Source organism: Peromyscus maniculatus, chromosome 1, assembly GCF_049852395.1.
Source record: "Peromyscus maniculatus bairdii isolate BWxNUB_F1_BW_parent chromosome 1, HU_Pman_BW_mat_3.1, whole genome shotgun sequence".
NCBI lineage: Eukaryota > Metazoa > Chordata > Mammalia > Rodentia > Cricetidae > Peromyscus > Peromyscus maniculatus.
Genome location: NC_134852.1, coordinates 111645330 through 111672227, shown reverse-complemented (window position 1 = coordinate 111672227; position 26898 = coordinate 111645330). Strand labels below are relative to the sequence as shown.

The 26898-nt window shown below is 53.4% G+C and overlaps 1 protein-coding gene and 1 long non-coding RNA gene across 2 annotated transcripts in view; one reads left to right on the top strand and one right to left on the bottom strand.

Annotated features, from left to right (window-relative positions):
* Positions 1-26898, top strand: part of Arhgef17 (Rho guanine nucleotide exchange factor 17) — a 62155-nt gene that overhangs the window by 18460 nt on the left and 16797 nt on the right. The window contains exons 2-3 of the mRNA XM_016000694.3: positions 20502-20579; positions 26450-26632. Coding sequence (XP_015856180.1) covers positions 20502-20579; positions 26450-26632 — 261 coding nt within the window. The remainder of the gene's footprint in view (positions 1-20501; positions 20580-26449; positions 26633-26898) is intronic.
* LOC121830235 (uncharacterized) lies at positions 13399-15726 on the bottom strand. Its single transcript, XR_006073341.2, has 4 exons — positions 15613-15726; positions 15419-15530; positions 14590-14990; positions 13399-14508 (listed from the first exon to the last, which is right to left on the bottom strand). It is a non-coding gene; the product is annotated as an uncharacterized LOC121830235 (long non-coding RNA).

Genomic DNA, 26898 nt, shown 5'->3' with positions numbered 1-26898 from the left:
GGTCGCAGAGAAATCAGCCTGTTGTGTTCACTGCTGGTACTCGGTGGCAGCCACCTTGGGACCTGGTTCTGTGCATAGGCTAGAGGCACAGCTCAGTGCCAGGGATACCAGGAGGTGGTCTGAGACAGCACAGAGATCCTTTAGTCTGGGAAGCCCTGACCAGCAGGAAGGAGAGGAAGCAGGAAGCAGCTGTTCACAGCTGAGCAAGACTTGAGCGGCCGTCCATATTCTCTTTGTACATGGTGTTTTTACTGTGTGATTACCCAACTGTATGGTACCACAGGTTAAAGGATATGTAGCTGGGTGGGGTGCATCATGCCTGTAATTCCAGCACTCAGGAGGCTGAAGCAGGACGATAGTCTTAAATTTGAGGCCAGCCTGGGCTGTGTAACAAAAGACCGTCTCAAAAAAACAAAACCTGAGCAAGGCTGGCCTCCATGGGTAAAGGCACCTGCCGCCGAGTCTGATGACCTAGGTTCAGTCCCCAGGATTTACATGGTAGAAGGAGAAAAATGTCCTGCAAAGTTAACTCTGACCAAGCGTGCACGTCTACACACACACACACACACACACACACACACACACACACACACACACACACACACATACCCCACAGTAATAATAATAATGTTAAAAATACAGGCTATTTTCATGTCTTTTGCGGTTACAGTTTATTCAGGGAGTAGAGTTTCTTGGGGCATGGAATTGCTAAGACACTATCTGTGTGTGATTTACATTTCAATGCCACCTTTAGATTCGTGCCCCTCACAATGTGTGGAAGAGGCATTTCCTCGTGGGCTGCCTTTCTAATCTACACTTTTGGACAGTTACCAGTCCAATAGGTACACATGATATCACACTGTTCTAATCCACATTTTTCTCATACCAAGCAGGATTGAGCCTCTTTTTTCTGTCTGTCTGTCTGTCTGTCTGTCTGTCTGTCTGTCTCTCTTTCTCTCTCTCTGTTGGTTGCTGGTGTTCGGCTCAGCCATTTCTAGGAACCCTTTAAACACACGGAGGGAGGATTTCACTCTTTGAGTCATGAGTTGCAAATACCTTTCCCTGATTTCTCACTCACTTTTGACTTTGTGTGGGGTATTTTTGTTCTGCAGAATGCCTTGTTTTAATTTTTGTAAATTTTTAAAAGTTTATTAGTGTCTGTGAACACATGCCAGAGTGTGCGTATGGCGGTCAGAGGGGCAACCTTGGAGCCTCGGTTCTCTGTCTCCTTTGAGTGGGTTTTGGGGACCAGAAGGCTTTTGCCGTCATCGACGTTACCCACGGGGCCATCTTGTTGGCCCGGAAAGGCTTCTTCTTGTTGTTTTTAAAAGTGCTCCAATTTATCAAGCCATTATTTTCTGGCTGCTCGCTTTGGAGCCCTGGTTAGCAAGTCTCCCATTCCAAGGCTGTAAAACAATTCTCACATGTTTCCCTCTGATGTTTTATGTTTTTTTGTTTTGTTTTACATGGAATATATCCCGTGGCCCAGTGTGAATTATGGCACCAACCCTCATTTTTGCCCACCCCCACCCCCTGTGGCTGGTGTTTTGAGCTGAGGAGTCACAGTTATGCTATCTTTCTGAAGTGGGTGTGAAGGTCAGTGGGGGATGGAGGCTGTGACTGCGAAGGGTCAGGGACAGAAGGGATGAAAGCTGGGGTGGCACTAAAATAATCAGTGGCCTTTGGAGGTGAGGGCACAAGCTGGTGGCACAGCATCCCCAAATTCTGTGCTGCATGACTTTGGACAAGTTCCATCCTCTGAGCCTCCAGCGCTGTAGCTGGAAGGGGACCCTGGATATCTCCCCGACTGCTGGGCTGACTGTGAGGGAGGAGGTGGGGTACAGGGTGGCTTTGGATCTAGCACTTGCTGGGACTTGGCGGAAGTACACAGAAGGCTGGCGGCAGAACTCATTGTGCTCCTGGAGTGGGCAGGTGGGAAGGCCAAGGGGCGGGCGCCAGTTTAAAAATACCCATGCAGCCTGGCACAGCACGCTGGGAGGGGCAGGCCCTCGGCCCGCCCTCAAGATCCAGGAATGGCAAGGGTTCCTGGGAGCAGACACATTATACTCTGTCTCGGGAGAATGGGCTCCGTCTAACCATGGCCATTCTGGGGGTGTCCTCTTGCCCCACCCTGAGCAGGCATCCCCATCCTCTCTGGGGGTACAGGGATGCCAGAGAGTGGACGGATCACATTTCAGATGCTAGCCTGTCACTGCTCTGAACTTGGTGTTTGATATCTAGTGAGTCCTTGTTCCTTGGAGTCCCTAGCTATCTATCAAAGGGGACACCTGCCCTTACCCTGGCTGTCTCCCCCTCCATCAGTTAGACTGGAAAAGGGAGATCCTGGGAGCCATTCGTCACTCCCTTTACAGATGAGGAAACTGAGGCCATTGGAGAGGCTTTGGATTCCTCGCTCCTACTTCTTGGCTTTCTAGGCTTCTGGACCCTCCTCCCTGCCCCCAGCACGGCCTAGACCAACTCCCCGCCCCCACTCCAGGGCCCCAGTGGTCAAATTCCAGGGCTGTCATTGCCATAGCAACAACCAGCTCACAAGGCCTCTCCTCTGGGGTTTTCCACAGGCCCTTGTCCGGAGGAGGCAGAAGGGCTTCCCGCCCTTAGGGACTAGGGAGTTGAGGGGTGGGGAGGAGGTCAGACCCAGCTGGTTTCTCATTTGTTTTCCAAACAAGAAAATGGAAAAGGCAGATAGCCCTGCCCGTAAACGGTACTCTTGTGGCACAGAGCAGGACGGACAGAGGTGGGCATCTAGGCAGGGGACGTGGGAGCCATCCAGAAAGCCTCCTCCAACCTTTCTTGGAGAATCACTCCATAGAAAAACCCTAGACCACAACATTTTGGAATGCTAGATGGAGGAAGATCCTCCTGAGGCCCCAGCCATCCATTGGCCTGAGCAATCTAAGCTGGTACCCAGAGACTGGAGGGCCCAGCACGCCTGACCTTGCTTCCAGGTAGACCTCTCTCTAGGGTAAGATGTTCCTTCCTATAGTACCACAGGAGGGGGTGAGCACCTCAGTTCTAGGAGTCTGCAAGCAGGGGCTGCCAGGGACTCTCCTGAAGGAGGCTGGGCGGGTTGTCCTTAGATACCTCCCTTCCAAGAGTCCCTTAGATCCTCTTCCTAATGGAACAGTGCAGTCAGTCTTGCTCGTAACAGCTGGCGTTTGTTGAGCGCCCTCCTGGTTCCTGGTACTGTGTTAAACAAACGCTTTACATTCTATACATCATAGAGGAGAAAACAGGCACACACCCACCTTCCTGAGGGCAGGTAGCCATCAAGAGCGCCCCTAGCTGTACCTTCTACCCTGGCCCCTGCCCACCGTTGACATTCTGGTGTCTTCTCCAGGTGTGCCCTGTGTCTCTCTGTCTTTATGTCTCTCTGTTTTCAAATGATGCTGAGACCATCCAGTGTGAGGATAGGAGTGGGTTTTACTTCCATCCGATGGCACAGCGGACCCCTTCTCTAGCAGAGATCACCATGTCTGAGTCTGCCGTGACTCAGGAACCCTCCCCGGGGTGGAATATTGAAGCAGGCTGTGTGGGTGGAGTCCGTGTGCTGGGAGCCCAGGCTGGCACTCTCAGGCTGGCCCCTGGCTGCAAGGAGCCCTTCTCCTGGCACTCTGGACAGATGTAGCTGTCCCAACTCCTCTTCTACCCAGGTCCCCTGGGGCTGGAGTCCTGTCTGCTTGAGAGACCTCAAGCCCTGCCTTGTCCTCTGTGACACAAGGTAATAACAGGGCCCACCCAGGAGCTTCTTTTGAGGTTAAAACCAACACCTGCGAAGCGCTTAGTAAGCAGAGAGAGGAATCCCTCTGTAGATAGAACTACTATTTTTAGATCTTTGCTGTCTTCCTGTCCTCGGGCCCTGTGAAGTTAAGTGATTTATCCAAAGTCCCAGCCACTTAGTGGTCAGTGGCAGAGGGAAGATTCAAGTCTCAGCCCACTGCCTGTCTCGGGAACGCAGCAAGTTCTGACTTGCTGCTGAGTCTCGCTGTACCACCGAGTTGATGTGAAATCTTCAGAGACTTGGTGCTGTAGCCATCTGTAAACTCTGTGGTACCAATCAGTGCCACTGACTCTCGACAACTGAGACCAGAGAAACTCGGGACTCAAGGCTCAAGCTCCAGGAGTTCAGAGTCGGGCAGTGGTTGTCTATGCTGCCAGGATGGCTTCCTGGAGGTGGTGGCCTTTGGTCCTGGGATGTGAGGATCAAGGCCTCTGCCTGCCACCAGCTGACCCTCAGATAAGAATCTCCTGTGAGTGGCTCTCTGTCCAGCCTCAGGGCTGGTCACTAGTTGGTGGGAGAAGTTCGGAAAGGCCCTGGAAGCACAAGCAGCAGAAGAGGTCTGGTGTTCAGGGAGAAGCCGAGGTCACTGACGTCTGCCAGTGTGGCCCGGGCCCAGTGACAGCCCCTGGCTTGCAGGGGTCTTCCCCTGGGTAGGAAGCTGTGAAAGCTGGCCTGGTGTGGTGACAGGAACCTCCCTGGGCTCTGGGTTGAGCCAGACACACAGGGTTGATGTAACCAGTGGGTAACAGTGTCCCCTGGAATACAGGCTTGGGGTGAAGCAAATGAGGCCACAGTATATCCTAGCTGCTTGGGTACTTGTGGCCAAAGGGAGAATCCCTAAAATCCTGAGGTCCTGAAACACTTTGTGTTGGGACTTAATATCCGCATGTCCAATAGAAAGGAATGGCCCCTCTCTCCCTTCGTTTCCGGAGGGTTGATCAAGGACACGATGGCCTCGCTGTGCCTGTATGGACACCTGTGTGCTGTGTGCACCCTTTGGGAACTGGGCTCTTTTCCAGGCCTTAGAGAGTCAGGACACATAGTCAGGGTAGAGGAGGTACTTCCTCTACCACTCTGGAACTCCCAGATTTTGTTATTGTCCTCTGGTGCCCTCGGTGGCTTCCCAGCGCAAGATCGTCACCGCATAGGTTTGTAGCATAGTAAAAAAGGACGGACTGGGGACTCGTCACAGGGCATCGAGCTCCTGCCCTGCTCTGAGGTGAGGATGGTCACTGAGGAACAAGAGCTTGGTAAGGGGAAAGATTTTAAGGCTCCCTGGGAGACGCAGCGCACAGATTAGCTGGGACTTGATCCAGTCAAGAACAAGGAGCAGCCCAGGAGGGGACCCGATGCTGAGGAGGAGAAACTGACATTGGTAGGCAGGCAGGCTGGCATGCTGGCCTGGAGGGCACACAGCAGCTGTGGAACTAACTCATCCACCTCAGTTCCCGGGGCCTTTGGTGGTCTGAGCAGAAGGACTTTCTGGCACTGGGGTGTGAGTGGGGAAGATGTGGCCTCCTTTGGTTTGGGGGCCTTGAGAAGCCCTGGGCTTTATACACAGCTCAGTCAGGCCCTGTCCTCCGCTCCCTGGGGCTCTGGCCTGAGGCCGGCTTGGCCTTTCCCAGGGTGCTTGGCTCATGGCCCAGTGAGTCATCTTCCGCCCTACAGGCAAGACACCCCATCTCTATCAACAGTGCACATTGGAGCTCCCCCATTTGTGCCTGGGCCTGAAGGAAGGAGGGAATTGGAGGGGCTGGAATCAGACCCTAGGAATTTCCGTTCCCACGACCCCTCACCCCAGCCTCCCTACATGCTACCAAACTGGGTGGAGAGATGGGAGAGGGCCCTTCTTTCTAGAGCAGCCACTGAGCCATAGTGTTCTGGCACATTCCAGGCAGGGAAACTGAGGCTGAGGAAAAGGTATTTGCAGCTAGAAGGTGATACAGTTGAGGATTAGACCACGTGGGCCCTGAGTGGCCTGGGTAGCGTTCTGAACAAGGTTCGGATATCTGAATGGATTTTTAGAGCTGTTAGGGGAGGTCATCACATCCTGGGGTTCTGAGCCAAGGCAAGGCACAGGCGTATGTGCAGGCCTACCAGGTATGTCCTGGGGGTCCCTAACATAGAAACTTGCCAGAGTTAGCAAGTCCTGCTCCCACCACCAAGGTTAGGGTAGCCTCACACTCAGGTATGGCTTTGGCTCAGTACCTGTAAAGTAGTGGGAGGGAGAGGTGGAAATGGGCAGAGAAGATTGAGTTCAGAACATACCAGCTCTTCAGATGTTTCCCACATCCGTTGAGGTCTGACGCAACCCTCTAGCCCCCATCTCCCGCTTCTGACTACTATCTGGGATAAAAAAAACGTTTCCTTCTCAGCCTAGAAGATTCAGCTGTATCTTCTTGAAACTGAAGGGGGCGGGGTGACAGAAACACAAAAAGGAAAAAAAAAACACATTAAAAAAAAATCACGGCAGATAAATTCAAGCCGCATACCCTACAATCCCAGTCCCGCGGGCCTCTGCTGCCACCTATGGGTATTTGATGGAAGTGCAGCCCTGGAGCCCCAGTTCCTTGCTTGGGCTTCATCAGCTGTACCTTTCTCCACATAGGACCTCATCATCTCTAGGGGACCTTGTGGGGGAATTTAGAACCCACTTGAACCTTCCTGCCTTTCTGCCTCCCTCGTCTGTTTACAGAAGGGGAGCCAGAGTCACACACCAAGAAGGCCAGTCCATAGACGCATGTACCTACTGTATGTCTATTATATACGTAGCCCTGGGGGCAGGCAGACGTTGAGACTTCCCTTCTATTGCCATACATTTCTTAGACATCCAGGAAAGAGGATACAACTTCCACCCCCACTGCCTAATTCAGGGTGCCCTAGGCTTGGCCTGACATCTTCTTTTTTTTTTTTAAAGATTTATTTGTTTGTTTGTTTGTTTGTTTATGAGTGCTCTATCTTCATGCAAGCCTTTATGCCAGAAGAAGGTATCAGGCCCCACTCTAGATGGTTGTGCTCCACCATGTGGTTGCTGGGAATTGAACTCAGAATCTCTGGAATCCGACCAGCCAGTGCTCTTAACCTCTGAGCCATCTCTCCAGCACCTTGGCCTGACTTCTTATTTATGTGCTCTGCAACCTGGTGAGATCACTCAACCGCTCTGCTGCGCCGTTTGCTTGGAGAAAACGCCCAGCTTAGGTCACTCCACTGAAGTTCTCTTTGCTCATCTGTAACGTGATATCAATGCACACCCGTGGGAACTGGCTCTCTTTTAGACCTTGGTGCTCCTGGGACAAGGCAGACAGGTGCTCCCAGATTTTGTTATTGTCTTCTGGGGTCCTGGGTAGCCCCCAGGGCAAGACAGGTACAGTGTAGATCTGTAGCATGTGGAAGAACGGACTGGGGAGCTGTCACAGGGTGCTCGGGAATAGCGCGAGGCATATGTAGGACAGTGCAGAAAACTACCTCATTAAACATCAGCTAGCGCTGGCCGGTGGGGGCGGAAGCCTTTAGTCCCAGCACTCAGGAGGCAGAGCCAGGCGGATCTCTGTGAGTTCGAGGCCAGCCTGGTCTACAAAGCGAGATCCAGGACAGGCACCAAAATTACAGAGAGAGACCTTGTCTCGAAAAACCAAAAAAAAAAAAAAAAAAAAAAAAAATCAGCTAGCTGTGAAGTCCCCATTGAGGACATGGCGGTATATTCCAAGCCCTGGGGTCTGGGATGAGCCGTGAGTGTGGTGGTCAAGGATTTTCTTCTGGGCTGAGAGATGAGCCAACCAGGTTTAGCCAGCAGAAGGCAAACTTGAGCCCTGGTCTGGGGAGGGAGGGCTGCCTCTTGCTCCTTACAGCCCGTGGGTCTCTAGTTTTCTACTCTTGCCCATGCTGGGATCTCAGCCAGACCCCTGTGGGCCAACAGATGAAATGTGGGTCCATGCAGAAATCATCCTGGCTTCATTTCTCTGTCAGTATGTCGAGAGCTCTGTGTTCGAGCTCTGCCCCTTGCAGTCTGCCTCACTGGACTTCCGTTTCCTCTCACTCCGGGCACTGGTGGTCAGGTGGTGCCTGGGCTGGAGTCTCCATGGAGAACCGTTCATCTCCAAGCTGGCAGTTAATATTGATGTTTGGTTGGGGCCTCATCAGAGCTGTCGGTTGGAATACCTGGGCATGTGACCTGGGCTGCCTCCCAAGATGGAGGCTGGGCTTCAAGACAATCAGGCTGCCAGGCCTCATGGCACAGCCTGTCATTCTAGGTACCAAGGAGGCTGAGGTAGGAAAGTTCAAGGCCTGCCATCGCTAAAAGATGAGTTCAGGGCTAACTTGGGCAACTTAATGAGACCTTGTGTCAAAATATAAAATGTTTTTAAAGGCTGGAGGAAGCCAGGTTTGGTAACATACACTTTTGATTCCAGCACTTGGTAGGCAGAGGCAGGAGGATCTTTATGAATTCCAGGCTAACCAAAGCTACATAGTGAGATCCTCTCTCAAAAGATAAATAATAGGGGCCAGAGGCACAGTTCAGCAGTTTAGAGGACTAATTGCTCTTGCAGAGGACCTGGGTTTGGGTCCCAGCACCTACATGGTAGCTCACAACCGTCCATAACTCTAGTTCCAGGGGACCCAACACCCTCTTCTGGCCTCTGAGAGCCCCAGGCATGCGTGTGGTGTACATACATACATGCGGGCAAAACATGTGTGTGTGTGTGTGTGTGTGTGTGTGTGTGTGTGTGTGTGTAATAAACAAACATCAACCTTTTAAAATAAATAAATTAAATAAAAACAAATAAAAGAACAGAGGTACAGCTTAGTAGCTCAGTAGCGGAGTGCTTCCTTAGCATGTGAGGAGCCCTGGGTTGAATCCCTTCCACCAAAGAGGGGGTGGGGGTCCGAACAAGTTTTCCACGTGGCCTCTCTTCTGCCTGTCTCCCGTGCTCAAGAGAATAACAAAGGTCCACCTAGTCTCAAGGGCTCTGGGCCTCATCCCCATATGAGAAGAGTGTCAGCAGCATTCTGGAAGATGATCCTATCAGGGGGACACCAGCTTTGACAAATGTCACCTGACACAATGACCTGGGAGGGCCGTGATAAGAAAGTGACTCAGTCCATGTGTAGTATATAGTAAATGCTTTATGAGTACTAGCCCGTCCGTCTATTGTTGTTATTTTCTATTTGTGATTTTTTTTTTTTTTTTTTTTTTTTTTTTTTTTGGTTTTTCGAGACAGGGTTTCTCTTGTGTAGCTTTGTGCCTTTCCTGGAACTCACTTGGTAGCCCAGGCTGGCCTCGAACTCACAGACAGCCGCCTGGCTCTGCCTCCCGCGTGCTGGGATTAAAGGCGTGCGCCACCACCGCCCGGCTTGTGATCATTTTGAATGTGGCCAGTTTGGGTCATTATTGAAAGACCCTTCGGTTTTTAACCTCTGCCGCAGAACCACAGGGTCGCTTACCCCGGACTGCTGTGCGGTCATGTCTATAGATGGCCACACAAATGGGACACACTTCACGTCACTCATAGTCCCGTCTCCAGTCGCACATAGAGCTCTGTGCAGGACTCTGCCTCGGAAGCTCCTTAGGCTTTGTAGCTCTCCTTTCCATCGGTCACAAAGCCTCACCCAGAGCAGCTGGTCCCAAGAGAGCTTTGTGGCGTGGACACTTCCCTTCCAGCTGCCTTTGAGGCCTGGGAACTGGGAAACCTTGAGAGGCCTCTCCTTCCAGAAGGGAGGGCCTACAGAGCGCAGGAACTGACCTAGGAAACCAAGGAGAATGGATGAGTGATGGGAGGTGGGGGAGGGGGTAGAGGCCCAGGAAATGAAGCGTCTTATCCAACCCACACCCTAAGTAAATGGCACAGTGAGGATTTGAACCTGAATTATATGGCTCCAGCGCCAGCCGTCTTGGTCTCCATACCACGAAATCCTTTGGGAACTTTTGTCTCTTTGATGACTCTGAGGAGCAGAGGAGGTTGTAGCCGTTAGGGAACTGGATGGCCTATTAGATTGGTACCTGTAGTACCAACTCTTCATGGATATGGGAGAGGCCAGGAGCACCAGACAGTCTGTCTGGGCTAGGAGCCAGGGCTGGGTTCCCAGGGACTATCCTCCTTAATCCTGGCATGGCCTGCAGACAGCATTGTGTTCACCTCTAAAATGTTCCTGACTCAGGGGAACCTGTTTATGTCTTTGATTTGGAGTAGAAGAGACCAGAGAAAGGTGACTTGGATAACCGGTGGGCTCGACCCCAGAGGAAAGGGACCTGAAGGCAGCCAGAGGGACCCTAGCCTTTACCAACAAGATGACATCCCTAAGTGTTGCTTTCCTGGTTTATAAAATGGGAGGGTTACAAGAAATGGAGCCCTGATGTCAGCTGGGGGTTAAGGAGCCAGCACTTGAAAAGCAATGATGAGCCAGGCGGTGATGGTGCACACCTTTAATCCCAGCACTCGGGAGGCAGAGCCAGGCGGATCTCTGTAAGTTCGAGGCCAGTCTGGGCTACAGAGTGAGATCCAGGGAAGGCACAAAGCTACACAGAGAAACCCTGTCTCGAAAAACCAAAAAAAAACAAAAAAGAAAAGAAAAGCAATGATGAGTCTTGGCCCTGAAAGTTGTGCAAACCGCATTTGTGACGGTGAGGAATCCTCATCGGGCTCCCCATGTACCGGTGTGGGCAGCTCCATGCAGCCTGGTGAGACCTACTGTAGCCAGACATTTCTCTCCTGGCCAATCAGCATTTTATTAAACCAATTTGAGTGACAAATCTTTACAGTGCACAAGAGGATTATCCCACGGCAACCCACTTTCCAGAACTGTGTGTCTCTCTTGGGAACTGCCTTTGCTCTTTTTGAGACAGGGTCTCATGTACCTCTGGCTGGTCTCCATCTTGTTTATTGAGAATGACCTTGAATGCTGATCCCCCTGCCTCCACAGTGCCACCATGGCAGCCAGGTGTATGTGATGCCGGGGATCAAACCCTGAGCTTTATAAAGCATGTGAAGCAGACACTCCACCAGCTGGGCTCTCTCTTGTTCTTTACGCCACGCTGTGCACTCCAGGCTAGTGGGCCTTTGAGCTTCGGGTGACGTCTCATTTCTGCGCGCCCCCCCCTCTCCGTCTCACCACAGGAGCGCTGGGACTATGGGTGCATGCCACCCCACCTGGCATGGTTCTGGCGATGGAACTTAAGTCATCAGGCCTGAGTGGCAAGTACTTTTACCTGCCCAGCCGTCTCCCCAGCCCTAGACTGTGTCTTTAAATTCCTAACATGACGCTTGGCATCTGGTAGGTGCTCAGTAAGTGTTTATGGAACAAATCAACCAGGAGATGATATAAAACTCAGGGCAGCTGCTCATCCACTGAGCGCCAGTCGCGTGTGCGTCTGCCACTGAGCTGGTGATCTAGCATCATCCGCTTCTCCCTGCATCTTCCCGCATTCCAGCATTCTGCCACTCCCACACTCTTTCGTCGGTCCATCCTACGTCTAACCTTTATCATAACTGGTCCAACAGTAGCTGCAGGACCACAGACAGGGTCTTGGTAGGACTCAGGAGCCCAGTGGAGGGGATGGCGTCTGGAAGCAGGTGAGCAGGATGCCAGGATTCCCTCAGAGATGAGGAAGCTGTCAACAGTCCTGGTGGATGCTGGGGAGCCAGGGATTCCCTGGGGCTGACAGAAGGGTGCTCTCAGAGCCAGGGTGCCCAGTGGTCTAGCCTGGAGTGAGTGTTGGCCATGTCCTTTCCTGACTTCTGCCTCTGGCCTTCCCCTGACCAGAGAGGATGTGGGCAGCTCTTTGGTGGTGGTAGGGAGATATTTGGGGTGGGATATGGATGCAGTATGGAAACAGGACAGGCCTTCATGCTTACAAAAACTCTTCCCAGGGCTGGCAAGATGGCTCAGAAGGTAAAGTCTCTTGCTGCCAAGCCTGAAGACCCAAGTTCAGTCCCCAGGTGAAAGGAGAGAATGGATTCCCAAAAGTTGTGTCTGACCTCCCACACATGGACATGTGCCCACCCACCCCCATATATAACAAATATAAACAAATGTAAAGTAAAGAACAAACCTGTTCTGTGACCTGCCCCAAACATCTGCAGAGCTCTAAGAGGGGGGTTAAGCTGGGCAGTGGTGGTGCACGCCTTTAGTCCTAGCAGAGATTAGAAGCAGAGGCAGGCAGCTCTCTGAGAGTTCGAGGCCAGCCTGGTCTAGAAAGCAAGTTCCAGGACAGCCAGGGCTGTTACACAGAGAAACCCTGTCTCGGGTGGGGGGTCAGGGAAGAGTGGGATTAAATCAACACCCCAGCTTGGCACTCAGGAACCACAGAACCAGACCTGCACTGGGTGCTGGTACACGACGCCCTCTGCCTCACCTTAGTAGACGCTGTCCTGAAAGAGCTCTAGTGATACGCTGCCTCAGCCTAGGCTGCTGTTCCCTTCCCTGACTGACTTCCATCACCGGTGCCCCCAGTGCCATGGCAACAGGCACAGGATCCCATTAGCCACCCTTCACGAAGCAACACAGCGCCCTCTGCCTTTCGCACTAAAGTCCCCCCTGCCATGGGGCAGAGGGCTCCAGAGTCTCTGTTTCCCTGCACCCGCGTCCTCCTGTGTCTCTTGAGCTCCAGACTGTGTTCAAGGCCTGAGTGCTTTCACCCATGCAGAGGTTACCACCTCTGCTATGCCCAGAAGCCAGCAGGGGTGGATCCGTTCTTCTGAATTCCGTCTTGCTGGCACCGGTGCGGGGTGGATGGATGGATGGATGGATGGATGGATGGATGGATGGATGGATGGATGGTTGAGCTGTACCTTGCTAAGACTCCCACACTATGTGCTGCCTCCCAGCCGCTAAGAAGAAATGAGGCCAAGATCAGGTAGTTTGAGAGGGCCAAATGGGAGGAGGTACTCTGGTAGCCGAAGGTGGCCTAAGGGTCTGCAGTGACCAGGCAGGCAGCCCTCAGGCCATCTGTGAGACCTGGCTGCCCACCCTGGACATGGGCATACTCCTTCTCTCTATCTTCCCCCAACATGCCCACCTGAGGAGGAGGAGGAGGAGCAAGCTGTGGGGAGGAAGTATGGGCAAGGCAGTCCCTTGGGAAGGGAAAAGGCAGATGCATGCAGCTGGTTTCTGGCTCCAACCTAGGGTAGAGTTTGAGATCTCTTGGGGGAGGGGTGAATGTGCTTTTCAGCACATTCCTAGGAGATCCTGGGCTCTTAGTCCAGGGACCAGAAAAGAGCCCTGTCACACTCCCTCCTAAATGAATGGTTATTCTGATCCAGGGGGGCCCAGGGGGCAGAGCGGACTCCACAGATTGTCCATTCACTATTGGCTCTGATCCGTCTGTGCTGTGCCTGCTGCCCTGGGATCCTAGCCCCATGGCCTGCCCTTTCAGGAGTAGCTGAGAATAATTCATTTATGCCAGGCATAGGCATGCATGCTTGTAATGCCACTCAGGAGGAGGCAGGAGAATCATGAGGCTTGTTGTGTGCTTGTTTGCCGCGCTGGAAATTGGACAGGGCCTCATACCCAGCCAAGAGCTCCACCGATGGATGAACTGCATTCCCAGGCTTGTTGTTTGGTTTTATTTGTTTGTTTGTTTATTTATTTATTTATTTCTGAGGCAGGGCTTCTTATGGCTAGGCTGGCCTTGAACTCACTAGATAGTTGAGGATGACCTTGAACTGCTGAGCCTCCTGCCTCTACCTCCCAAGTGCTGAGATTGTAGATGTATGCCATCTTGCACAGGCAATAGTTATAAGCACATTTAAAAAATAGATTTATTATTTATTATGCATATAGTGTTCTGTCTGCATGTATGCCTGCACAGAAGACAGCATCAGATCTCATTACAGATGGTTGTGAGCCACCATGTGGTGACTGGGAATTGAACTCAGGACCTCTGGAAGAACAATCAGTGCTCTTAACCTCTGAGTCATCTCTCCAGCCCAGCACTTAAAAAAAAGGGGGGGCGATTCTGGGGATTGGACCCATGACCTCACACAGGCTAGGCAAGCCCTCTTGTACTCAGCTACATCCCCAGCAGGATCATGAGTTCGAGGGTAGCCTGAGCTACATGGGAAGACCCAGGTTCAAACAAGCAACATCCCCAGGAAGAAAGGAAGAAAGCCCACGTGCCCCTTGCTTGGCATTAATGAGGTTTCAACTTCAATCTTCAGTACTGGTAGCAAAAATTAGAGGTGCTAGGGAGGAACTAAGCTGGCGGAGTACTTGTGTGGCATGCACAAGACCCTGGCTTCAACCCTGGGCAGGATACAAACCAGGCATGGTAGTGCATGCCCGTAATCCCAGAGTGGGGAGGTGCTTAGGGAAGGACTAGAAGTTCAAGGTCAGTCTCCACTGACCAGTTTAATGCCACCCTGGACTACATGAGACCTTGAGGGCGGGTGCTAAAAAACATCAGCTCCTGGGTTGGAGAGATGGCTCAGCATTTAAGAGCACTTGCTTTTACAGAGGTCTCTGGTTTGGGTGCCAGGATCCACCACCCTCTCCTGGTCTCTGTGGGTACCAGGAAGGCACACATGCAGGCAGAACACTCATACACATAAATTAAAAATAAGTAAATCTTTAAAAAAAATCTCCTTAGCACAGGGTGTGGAGTGTGGAGCTGGAGGGCTGAACTGTTTGGAGAGTGGAGCTGAGGAAGCAGAACAGGATACAGGGATGCAGGGACCTCCATGCCAGATGGATGCCCGGAAGCTTGCACAGGCTGGCTGGAAAACGGAGGAGAGCTATTGGAGACTGGTCTGTTAACCAACCATGTGTCACGCGTGTTCAGTGCCTTGATTCCTTACCTCAGGGAGCCAGCAGTCTCCAGGCAGAAGGGGGCGTCAATCTAGTCGTTGTCCAAATGTATTATTGCAGACTGTCTGTGATTAGGATAAGGAAAACCAAAGAACACAGAAAAGACACACAAGACCTAACCTGAGGACCCGGGAGGGCTTCCTAGAGGAGGCGACGTTTGTGTAGAAATTGGTCTTAAAGGAAAAGAAAAGGCATTGCTAGGGGAGGGAACGGGCTTAGGTTGAGGCCCTGAGGCAGGGGAGAGGGGTGGCTAGGGTGCAAAGAAAGGGTGTGGGGAACGAGGTTAAGCCTGGCCTGGGTGATGGAGGTCCAGTATCCCATTGCTCAGGAAATCCAGAGAGAACAGGTTGGAGAGAGGGTGTCAGCTTGGCGAGTGTGGGAATCCCCAGTGCTGAAGGAGATGGAGCCAGGCAGGGTTAAGGCACAGCGGCAGGCTGTGTGGACCCCTTCCCAGTGCCCACCGGGAGCTAGTGTCAAAGCTGTTCATCACCACACTCCAGTCCTGCTTAAGTGGGTCTCGGGTAGGGTCTGGCCTCTTCCTGGGATTTGAGGAGAGAGCTTGGGAGTCACGTTTAAACAAACACCAGGGAGTTGGGGGGGGGCGCAAATGGGGGATGGTCAGAGCCCCTCCCCGGCGGGGGTCCTGAGGAGAAAGAGGCGCCGGAAGGGTTGGAGCCAGGTACAGAACACTGACTGAGCTGGGTGAGGTGGTGGTAGGGTTGGGGGTGACTCAATGGGGGTGCTTTGGGTGACAGCCCCTCTGTCACATTCGAGCCCCCCTCCCAGAGCTGGAGCCAGTGAGGTTTCCAGAGATCCGACCTTGATTCCCGCATAGTTCCCTGCGTCTGCCAGGCTGTAGTTGTTGAACAAGGAAGTCCGCGTGATTGTGAGCGGTGCTGGGTCAGGTTCCTTGGGTGTCAGGATTTGGGATCTGTATGGGAACAGTGTTTGTTAATGCACTTGACTCTGCCGTCCTCTGATCCACCCAGCACCTGGGCCTCTCCTATACTGACTGACTGGTCATCCATGGCTCCTGGGTGTAAATCTGTGTGCGTGCGTGCGTGCGTGCGCTCTAGATGCAGCAGTGGGGGCGTCTTTGTCCGCGGGTGTGTGTGACTTGTGTCCTGGGGCGGGGGTGCCAGGCCCTGCAGACGCTGGGCTTGTTGCGGGATAAGGGGCGGCGCGCAGAGGGCGGGACTCTCCCCCTGCGACGCTGCGCGCACTCCCGGCGCGGAGGAGGCCGCAGCGCCACCGGCGGCTGTGCTCACCCCGTCGCTGCTACTAACGCCGCCACCGCCACCGCGGCGGGGCTCAGGCCCCGGAGGAGCGCGGGTGGGAGGGGGCCCTCCGACTCTGCGCAGTGCCCGCCCCGGCGGCGGCCCGGCCGCATGCTGCAGATGGTGAAGACCCTGGCCCAGTTCACCATCGCGCTGGAAGACATGCGCGATCTGGGCCCAGCCGCCGCCTCCGGGGAGTCCGCCGGGGGCGGGGGCTCTGACACTACGGAGGAGCCGGGGGAGGCCCAGGTACTGGGAGGGGGAGGGGCAGCCGGGAACCTGGGTCTTGGCCTAGGATGCCGCAGACCCAGCATGGGGGGGGGGGGGGATGCGTGGGCAGATGCTGGAGAGCAAGGCCTGGGACTTGGATCAGACACCAGGAGCCTGCCTGCCTGCCTGCCAACCCTGGGCTTCGGGAGGGCTGACCTTAGATGAAGGCGGAGAGGCTGATGGTGAGGACCGCGCTGGTGGGGTTGGCTGGGCACCAAAGTTCAAGGCCCAGGGCAGTACTCTTGTAAAGTGGATCAAGTGAAAGCGGATTTGTTGCTGGGGTCCCCTGGGTCCCCAGGAAAGCCATATTTCTAGCCTCCCTCAGGTTTGAGGGGCCACATCTGTAGGTATGTAGCTAGAGGTACCCAGCATTGCATCCCCTTTACCATCTCGGCACTGGAACTACGGGGCCTGGGATGTCATACTGTGGTGCTGTGGAAAAGGTGGCATCCCCATTCTTGCCTCCGGCTGCCTTTCTGGAGGGGGAGGGGGAGGGTCCCAAGGATGCTGCCTTGTTTTATATGTTTGTCTAGGCCGAGACTCTGTTCCATGCTCTGGGCACAATGGGGGCTGTACTGTGGGGGGTGTGTGTGTGTGTGTGTGTGTGTGTGTGTGTGTGTGTGTGTGTCTATCGCTGCAGGTCTCTGGGCAGGAGGGCCTAGCTCGCTGCTGGATAGCTGGGCTGCAGTTTTGATTTGATGGAGGGCATCTTGCCTTCATGGCTTCTCTGTGTGTGTGTGTCTTCACGCTGGGTACATCAGGGTCTCAGTCTTTGGGTTTAATGACAGAACAGTACCCGCACCCTCTTCCACCTTCCCACACCTCCCTGGTCCCCAGGCCAGGGCCCTGCCTGTGGTGAGGGGATCAGGAGGGAAGCGGAGCTGAAGGGCTGGCCTGCCTGGAACAGGTGGGCCTGCCGATCTGGTTGACAGCTGCATCGTCCCCGTCCCCGTCCCCCCCCACTGCTCCCGTGTCTGGACACGTGCAGAGGGTGCTCCATGCAGTGACAAGGAGCTGGCCTTGTTTGCTGTGCTTTACCTGACAGCTGAATGACAGCCCGCTGTGCAGGGAGGAGACTGCGAGAGGTCGCTGCTGCGTCAGCTCCCTCCGCCACCCCAGCCTCCCCGCCAGCAGGCCTAGCGCCAGCCCTGCCTTGCAGGAAACTTCTCTGACCATGACCCAGGTTGGGGCTGGCAGGCCAGTGAGTGTGGGCAGGGGACAGTGGCCGTGAGGCCCAAAGGCCGGTCTGGCTGTCTTAGAGTCAGAAAACTTCCCGTGAAGTCTCAGTGAGGTGAAATGAGAAGAGCCAGTGAGGGCCACTGTGCGTGTGCGTGTGCGTGTGCGTGTGCGTGTGCGTGTGCGTGTGCGTGTGTGTGTGTGTGTGTGGACATCTCCCTGTTCCCCGTCACCAAGCTTGTATGGTACCAGGACCAAAGGGTTATTATTCCACTTCAAAAAGGGGTATGGAAGCAAGGCCACCAAAGTCCCACAGATGGACGGGGCAGAGCTGGAGAACTCTGTGGCCTGAGGTGGCTGGTCAGTGTAAATAGAAATGTGGGGTGCAGGGCCCTAAGACTCTGCATGAGGCGGCTGCAGAGGCTCTGGGCCTTGCTCTCTCTGTCCCTGGCCATACGGTCTTAGGCAAGTCACGTCACTTCTCTGACTTGACTCATCTGTGCAGTGGCTGACAGCTCTTGTGTCCTGGAGCTGTGTAAGGCTGACAGGAGGTTACACGTACTTGTGAGGTACTGAGGTGTTCCAAGAGCTGCCAGCACGGGGGTGGACATGGGAGACCCAGGGCTGCTTTAAGTTTTGAAAAGCCCCAGAAGCACCCAGTATAAATGGCCTGCTCTAAGGTGGGGCCTAAGGTACATCTATACAACCCAGAGCTTGGAGAGATGGAGCAACCCTGCCTTCTGGGTCCCGAGGAGATGTCTGTCACTCAGGAGTCCACTGCTGAGTGTGCCTCCTGGTCAGTTATGAAGGAACAAGACTGATTCCTCAATTCCAAGGTCAGTCAGAGGGCACAGCACCTGAGGTGAGCTTATCATGGCCAGAAAAGCGAGCAGTCAGCGGGGCATGCTGGGCTGTGGCTCTAGCATGAGGGAGGCCGAGGCATCCTGGGCTGTGTACTGAACTACAGAGCAAGACCTCGTCTCAACCAAAAAAAAAAAAACAAAAAAACAAAAAACAAAACAAAAAAAAAAAAACAGATACTAATAGCATTCAAAAGCTAAGTAGTGGTGAGGCCAGGTGGGCCCAGAACTTGGGTCCCCGAGTAGACCAGGGACAAAGGTCAGTCCCCCTCACGGAGTCTCTGCCTTAGGGGGCTCTTGTGGTGAGGACTGGAGGCATGCCCAAGCACAAGCACTCATTCTGGAATCCCCACACGACGAAGAACCTGCAGGCCCGGATGGCTGGAGCCCTAGGCACAGCCCAGCCAGATGTGGGAGCCTCACACCTGGCCGAGGGCCAGTCTTGAGTGTCAGTATGGAGCTCAGCAGGAGTCCCTGCCAGGGCGGAGAGGCTGCCATGGGACGCATGCTCTGTAGGAAGGTTTCCCGGAGAAGACTGGGGACGATTGGGACTGGCAGCAGGCGAGCTCTGCCTCAGGGGCCCGAGCCCAGACACATTCCCAAGCTTGTTTCTACCAAAGTCTTCCCGGGATAGAGCTTACCGTGACAGGGGCAGGAATCAGTTCCTTGGGATGGGGGTGCAGATGCTGAACAACCCCCGGGGAACTCCTGGGTCCTCTGTAAGCATCAGTGACTGGGTCGCCCTCCCTCACGCCCCCATTCTGAAAGTGAGGAGACTAGGCTGGACTCGTAGCTCAGTTGGTGCAGTGCTTGCCTAGCACACGTGCAGAGCCCTGGGTTGCTCTCCAGCTGTGCCATAAGCCAGATGTGGTAGCACATCCCTGCAACCCTAGCACTGGGGGAGTGGATGCAGGAGGGGTAGGAAGTCAAGGTTATCCTGGTCTGTGTAAGGCCCTGTCTCAAAAAGAGAAAGAGGATAAGCGTGAGTACCTGTGTTTGCAATCCCAGAATTGTAAAAGCCAGGCACAGCAGTGTGCGTCTGCGACCCCAGCAGTGGGCGTCTGTGACCCCTGCAGTGTGCATCTGTGACCCCAGCAGTGTGTGACCCCAGCAGTGTGCGTCTATGACCCCAGCAGTGTGCATCTGTGACCCCAGCAGTGTGCATCTGTGACCCCAGCAGTGTGTGTCTGTGACCCCAGCAGTGTGCGTCTGTGACCCTAGTAGTGTGCATCTGTGACCCCAGCAATGTGTGTCTGTGACCCCGGCAGTGTGTGCCTGTGACCCCGGCGGTGTGCATCTGTGACCCCAGCAATGTGTGTCTGTGACCCCGGCAGTGTGCGTCTGTGACCCCGGCAGTGTGCGCCTGTGACCCCGGCAGTGTGCATCTGTGACCCCAGCAGTGTGCGTCTGTGACCCCAGCAGTGTGCATCTGTGACCCCAGCAGTGTGCATCTGTGACCCCAGCAGTGTGCGTCTGTGACCCCGGCGGTGTGATGTGCGTCTGTGACCCCGGCGGTGTGCGTCTGTGACCCCAGTGCTGGAGAGCAGAGATGGGCTGAGACGGTGAACTCCAGGCTCAGCGAGAGAGTCTGTGTCAAAAAGTAAATAAGTAATTAATCAATTAATGTGGGAGGCAATGGAGGGAGACACCTGACACTGGCCTCTTGTGTTCACACACACATGCATGGGTGATCAAACCTGCACATGTGTGCACACAGATCCCCCGCCATACACACATGCGCATGCAAAGAAAACAAAATAGAAAATAGAAGAACTGGAGAAACTCTGTACCACACAGGTGGTCAAGAGGGCTGGGGAAATGAAGGCCCAGAGCTGGTGCAAGGGAGGATCCAGCCTTGTGAGAACCCTAACACCTCCAGCTCTGCGGCTTCTAGCACCAACTTTACTTCCCTAAGCTGCAGTGTCTTCTTCTAGCAGGAGGTGACAGCGTCGTCTGCTGATGCTGCGACACACAGCCAGGTCGAACGTGTCCTCGTCCTGCAAGCTGGAACTTGGCGTTTTCAGAGTCAGTCCCTAGAGTGGGTGTAGCTGCAGGCATCTTCCTTTGTAAATAGGAAGGTTCATTGTTGTTGGCCTTTTGTCTTTGTCCAGAACCTGTTGGGGTGGGAGAACAGGGATCGACTCAGGGGAGCAGAGAATGTTCCCAGCAGGACGGAGGCCCTGGGTCCTTTGGGAAACTATCTCTGGGAGCGAGAAGCAGGCAGGGAAAGGACCAGATGGACTCTCAGAGTGTGCAGATGAGCTTGCGTGTAGCTAAGGGGAACAAAGGACCACTCACCTTCTACTCCTGTCCCCACAGGACATGCGGAAGCACGTGACCATGACCCTGCTGGACACAGAGCAATCGTATGTGGAGTCACTGCGCACCCTGATGCAGGTGAGGCCCATGGCCTAGGCCTGAGAGCAACATTCCAAGTGTGGGCAGCAGGCATGTGGGATTACCCATGTGGACAGGGATTGAGACCAAAGAGCTGTGTCCCTGGCTTATAGCACCTACATGTGGAGAACCCCGACGTGGCCACCCTGAAGGAAGAGGTCACCCCCTGCAGGGTAGGTGAGGATAGGGGTCCCAGACAGTGCAGGAGTCTCCACCCCCTTGTTTCCATGTTCCCTCAGCAGCCCTGGACCCCTGTTTTGACCCTTGATGGTGCCTTTTCTGTGACCAGAATTAAATACTGAATGTCTGCTGTGGGCAAGCCATGGTCCAGGTACAGGAAGCCCAAGGACGAGGGAAGGAAGAACCCTGCTGAGTATATGGAACACTCTAGAGCAGTAGTTCTCAACCTGTGGGTCTCGACCCCTTTGAGGTTGCATATCTGATATCCTGCATATCAGATATTTGCATTAAGATTCATAACAGCAGCAAAATTGCAGTTATGAAATAACGATGAAAATAATTTTATGATGGAGGGGTCACCAGAGCATGAATTAGAGTCGCAGCATTTGGAAGGTTGAGAACCACTGCTCTAGAGGCATGGGAGATGCTGGACCGACCAATGTGCCGTCAGGGAAGGCTCCCTAGGTCTTGGGCGATGTTGCAAGAGCCAGCAGGGGTCATCCCATGGGGTCCTTGAACTCCAGAAGGATTTGAACCACAGTGGGGTTCCTGGAGATTCATCAGAGGGTTTTGAGCCAGGTATGTGCCTTGAGAAGTCTGTGTGACTGCTGGAAAGCTGAATGGCAGGAGACCAAGCCAGGGCCACAGAGTTCCAGGAAGGGCACCAGCTGTAGGAGGGACAGAGCGGGACAGACACTTAGGAGGTGAGCTACTCAGGTCAGGTGGGTTCCAGGGACTGGGGGGTGGGCATGAGGTGGGAAGTCAGGTCTGTGCCTGGGCCCCTGGCCTGGGAGAGGTGGAGAACAGAGGACGGATAGGTGCATCTATGGCAGGTTGGTAAACTGAGGCTCAGCTCTGTGTGTACTGCAGAGGCCCAGAACCTGGGTATGTGTGCTGAAATGGAGCTCACAAGCACAATTAAAGATGAGCTCACTCAAGCCACACAGCTCAGGGTGAAGCAGAACCCAGGAAATAAATACCTAGAAACAATCAACCGTCTTTCTTCCTTCCCTCTGCCGATTCTACAGATCTGTACAGAGCCCTTCTGTAGACCAAACACTGTTTTCTGGGCAGGGCACAGCAGGGCAGGGCAGGGGCTGCCATTCAGCAGTGAGCCCGAGGGACAGGAATCTGTTCCCTGGAGCTCATGGGCTATTCAGGAGAGTAGCAGTCACTAGCCAGAGAAGTCACATCTGATGACAGATGGTGGTACAGAATTCAAGGGTGTGTATACATATACGGGCAGTCCTCCACTTGAAAGGGAGGGTGATTCCGACCCATGCTGCAACACTGGTGAACCTCGAGGACGCTGTGCTAATCGAAACAAGCCACCCACCTAACAACTGGTGCTAGATGGTGTGCATTCCAAGGTGCTTGGAGTCGTCAGGCTTTCGGGGATAGAAAGTGGGATGGTAGATAGTAGCAGTGTCCAAGGGAGGGTGGGGCTGGGGAAGGGGGATATGGGATGTTAGTGCAGTGGTCCAGAGCTTCCAGCTGGGAGAGGAAGTAGGTGTTTACAACAGTGTGAATGTGTGTATACTAATCTGTGCATTTAAAACTGATTAAAGTGGGGCCAGCTCAAAAGAGTGGGTGATCTAGCATGCAAGAAGCCCTGCGTTGGATCCCCAGCGCTGCATAAACCAGGTGTGGTGGCCCACACCTGTGATCCCAGCACTCAGGAGGCAGAGGCAAGAAAATCAAAACTACAAGGTCATCTTTGACTAATAGATAGTTAGGGTAACCTAGAATGCATGAGAAACTATTTAAAAAAACAAATGAAAGAAACTGGTTAAAATGACCAATTTTATCTTTTGTCTGTTTCACCACAAAAAATACATTGCCTATGTTTTTATAAAAATGTCCAGGGGCTGGAGAGATGGCTCAGAGGTTAAGAGCACCGACTGTTCTTCCAGAGGTCCTGAGTTCAATTCCTAGCACTCATATGGTGGCTCACAACCATCTGTAATGAGATCTGGTGCCCTCTTCTGTACACATAATAAATAAATAAAATAAAAAAAAATGTCCATAGATATAAGAGCATAGGATGAATACTTCCCTGTGTGGGCTCGGGGAAGGTGACTCTGGGTTTGGAGTGTCCAGCAGAGACCTGAACGGGTGGGTAGGAGTTCAACAGAGAGCTCATTGAGGGGAACAGGCCGAGCACACAACACAAGCAAAAACCAGTCAGTACAGTGGAGGAACCTGGAGTGGAGAGGAGACCGGAAGTGCCCAGTGTGGCTGCCGAGGAGAAGGGCAGGAGGCCAGGCAAGGGCTGGGGTCTCCTGTGGGCACAAGAAAACCTGAGGAGGGATTCCTAAGATGTCAGGCAGGAAGAGTAGCCACGGCGAGGGCCCATGGCCATCCCCTAGGTAAGAGCTAGTGGCTGTGTGGACAGACAGCCCTGGCTTTGAGTCACTTGTCTCCTCCAGGGCGACAGGATCACTTCTCTAGTCCTCAGTTTCACCTGTAAAATGAAGTTGTTCATGTGTCCTCTCAGAGTGAAGAGAAAGATGGTGTCTCTCCTCGTGTCTGTGGGCAGAGAGGAGAGCAGAGGAACACAGAGCAGGCAGGCCTGGCGTCTGAGTCTGCTGGGCCCTGTGAGACAAGCAGGGCTGGAGGTGAAGACTCCAAACTGAGGTTTCTGGGTGGGAGGGGAGAGGGAGAGGCGAACAGGAGATTGTCACTTGAACCCAAGGCATGGGGGTGCCATAGCCTGGGCGTATGGATGGATAGAAGATGGGTCCCTCCAGGGTTCTGGAGCGTGACTCCGCTGCTCACACGTGGCTACGCTTCTTGGTCAGCTGTGTAAGCTGGAACAGATCGTGGGTGCACTTGGGCCTCACCTGCCCTGGCTGTAGAGCGGAGATCACAATAGCCCTTGTCCCAAATGCATATCTCAGATGCACGCAGCATCTCACACATATTGCGCGCGCGCGTGTGTATGTGTGTGTGTGTGTGTGTGTGTGTGTGTGTGTGTGTGTGTGCGCGCGCGCGCGCGCGCGCGCGCAATTGCCTCAACCTTTGTAAGCCTTGTGAGGGAGAAATTATGAGCTGCTTTGAACGAGGGACCAAAGACGCAGAAGTTCAGAAACAGACGCTGAAGCAGAAGTGACCATGCCACGCAAAGTGGGTTGGTAGGATTCCTGCAAGAGCAGGATTTAAATAACAGTGGTAAGGCCGGCCACATGTGGTGGCACCTGCCTGTCATCTTAGTACTTTGGAGGTAGAGGCAGAGTGGGGAGCTTGGGACTAGGCTGGATGCAAAGCAAGACCCTGTCTCCAAAACAGGAAACGGTGCTAAACGAGCCAGGTGTGGTGGTGTGTGCCCGTGACCTCAGTGCTTGAGTGGGAGACAGAGGACCAGGCATTCAAGACCAGGCTTGACTACTTAGTCAGTTCAGATTAAAAACAAAACAACAGAAAGGAGTCACATACCAACACCAGCAGCCAGGAGGTGAATCCCGGCCCTAAGTCTATATCCTTTCCTGGTGTCACCCCGTCCTTGAGTCCTGTCTTGGGCCCCAATATTTTCAGCCAAGAAGCAGCCTGTTCCTGAGCAATTTTCCTCCCCTTGGCCCCAAGCTGTCCCTGCTCTTCTGTCTCCAGAGTCCTTACTCCCTCCTGGCATACTGTATAGTAGCTCATTTATTTCTTACACTGGTGGCTGCCCTCTGCTCAACTTCCCGCTCAGGGGTGGGGCTTCGTGGCTCCCAGGCTTTGGGCGGATACACCTTGAGGGAGAGCGGGTGTTAGCAGGGGTTGTATCGATGGTCAGGCTTCTATCTGCTATTCCTTGCTCCCACCGTGTGCCTGCTCCTTTGCAGGGTGATCCAGAGGTGAATGGTGTCACTCTGCTCCGTAACCAGTCAAGGTGCTGGCTGGCACTGGCCAGAGAGCCCTGATGGGGAGAACAGTTGCTAGCGCCTCAGTCACCCTGAGCCTTTTCAGACTCTTCAACCAGCCAAGATTGAACAGCCAGTTCTGTTCAGCTTGACTTCTTCAAGTTTGTTTTACAAAACAAGCCAGATTTTTTAAATGTTTAATATAAATGTTATTTTATAAATGTAGCATCACATACGCCTTCTCAAGAACCGCCCTCATCTTTTTTGGGATGCAGTTGCAGCATGGGCCAGTAGAGGGCGATCTCTCCATAAGCGTGCCAGCAGAGAGGCAGGCTGTTCATGCTTAGGAAACACGCTGAATGCAGATCGGTGGTGAAAAACAGGAATTTTAGTCAAGACTGCCCCAGAGATTCAAAGACTTTTAAACTAGTATTCCGTACAGGCCTCCAGTAACTCCAGAGTTGACTTCCAGTGCCCTGCCTGTCATCACTTTTAACACCCGAGTTCCAACATGGAATTGATCCTGAGAGGGAAGGCCTTCACGTTTCAGTGAATCCAGAGTTCCTCATATAATTCGTAGCATATCATAATTTAATTGTCATCAGGGTTTTGTTTTTTTTTCTTTTAAAGGTAACTAAAAAATAAACAGCAACCGCACAGTGGTGGCACACACCTTTAGTCCCAGAATTCAGGAGGCAGAGGCAATCTGATTTCTGTGAGTTTGAGGCCAGCCTGATCTACAGAGTGAGTTCCAGGACAGCCAGGCTACACACAGAAACCCTGTCTTGGAAAACCAGTGTGTGTGTGTGTGTGTGTGTGTGTGTGTGTGTGTGTGTGTGTGTGTGTGTGTGTTTATTACCACAGTATATCTTAGGTTTGGTGAAATGTGATTTTGTTTTCCACATTCCTCTCATTTGTGTGTTTCTTCTGATTAGATGTAAGTTTTGTCAGGTCTTTTTTTTTTTTTTTGAGACAGGATTTCTCTGTGTATCTTGGGCTGTCCTGGAACTCACTCTCACTCTGTATAGATCACACTGGCCTTGAACTCACACAGATCCCCCTGCCTCTGCCTCCTGAGTGATGGGATTAAAAGTGTGCACCACCACCTCCCGGCTATTGGCTATTTTTTTGAAATAGGTCTCATCATGTAGCCCAGGCTGGCCTTAAACTTATGGTGATCCTCCTATCTCAGTCTCCACCACAGTCATCTTTTGGGTCTTTCTTGTTCACTTCTGATTTTTGGTTCTTGAAACAGTGCCTGGCACTGTGGTAATGACTCAGTAAAATATTTATTGAGTTACTGGGGGCGGGGGTGGGGGGGGGAGTGTCCTGGAAAGCGTCTCACCCAACCCAGTCTTCTTTGTCCTCCAAGCTCTTTTCATGCATCTAGCATCCTTTCCCTGTGTCCCCTCTCCTCTGACTAAGCCCTGAGCTAGACAGGAGCACCAGTTTGGGGATCAGACTGTGCGGTGAGGCGGGGTACCACCTCTGTAGGAAGATGCACTGACCTGTGCCGGTGAGGCGGGATACCACCTCTGTAGGAAGATGCACTGACCTGTGTGGTGAGGCGGGGTACCACCTCTGTAGGAAGATGCACTGACCTATGCAGTGAGGCAGGGTACCACCTCTGTAGGAAGATGCACTGACCTGTGCCGGTGAGGCGGGATACCACCTCTGTAGGAAGATGCACTGACCTATGCAGTGAGGCGGGGTACCACATCTGTAGGAAGATGCACTGACCTGTGCGGTGAGGCAGGGTACCACCTCTGTAGGAAGATGCACTGACCTATGCGGTGAGGCGGGGTACCACCTCTGTAGGAAGATGCACTGACCCTGTGGGTCCTCCAGGGCTACATGCAGCCACTGAAGCAGCCGGAGAACTCGTTGCTGTGTGACCCGTCGCTGGTGGATGAGATCTTCGACCAGATCCCTGAACTTCTGGAACACCACGAACAGTTCCTGGAGCAGGTCCGGCACTGTGTGCAGACGTGGCATGCCCAGCAGAAGGTGGGAGCCCTGCTCGTCCAGTCGGTGAGTGTCCTTGCTGCGAGGACTCCAGCCGTACACCTTGACCCAGCTGCTGGCGTTGCTGCTGACCCAGACCTCACGTTCATATGCTTGACATGGATGCTCACCTCATTCTGGCGGGCTGTTTAGTGATCTGGTTTGTACCCGCTGGTGCCTTTTACATCTGGGCACTATCCTACACAGTATATGCACCAGAGGCCCTGGCACTTGCCACATATCCTTGCCCCAGGAGCCCGGTCATCCATGAGCTCTCCAAGGTCCTTCAGTGG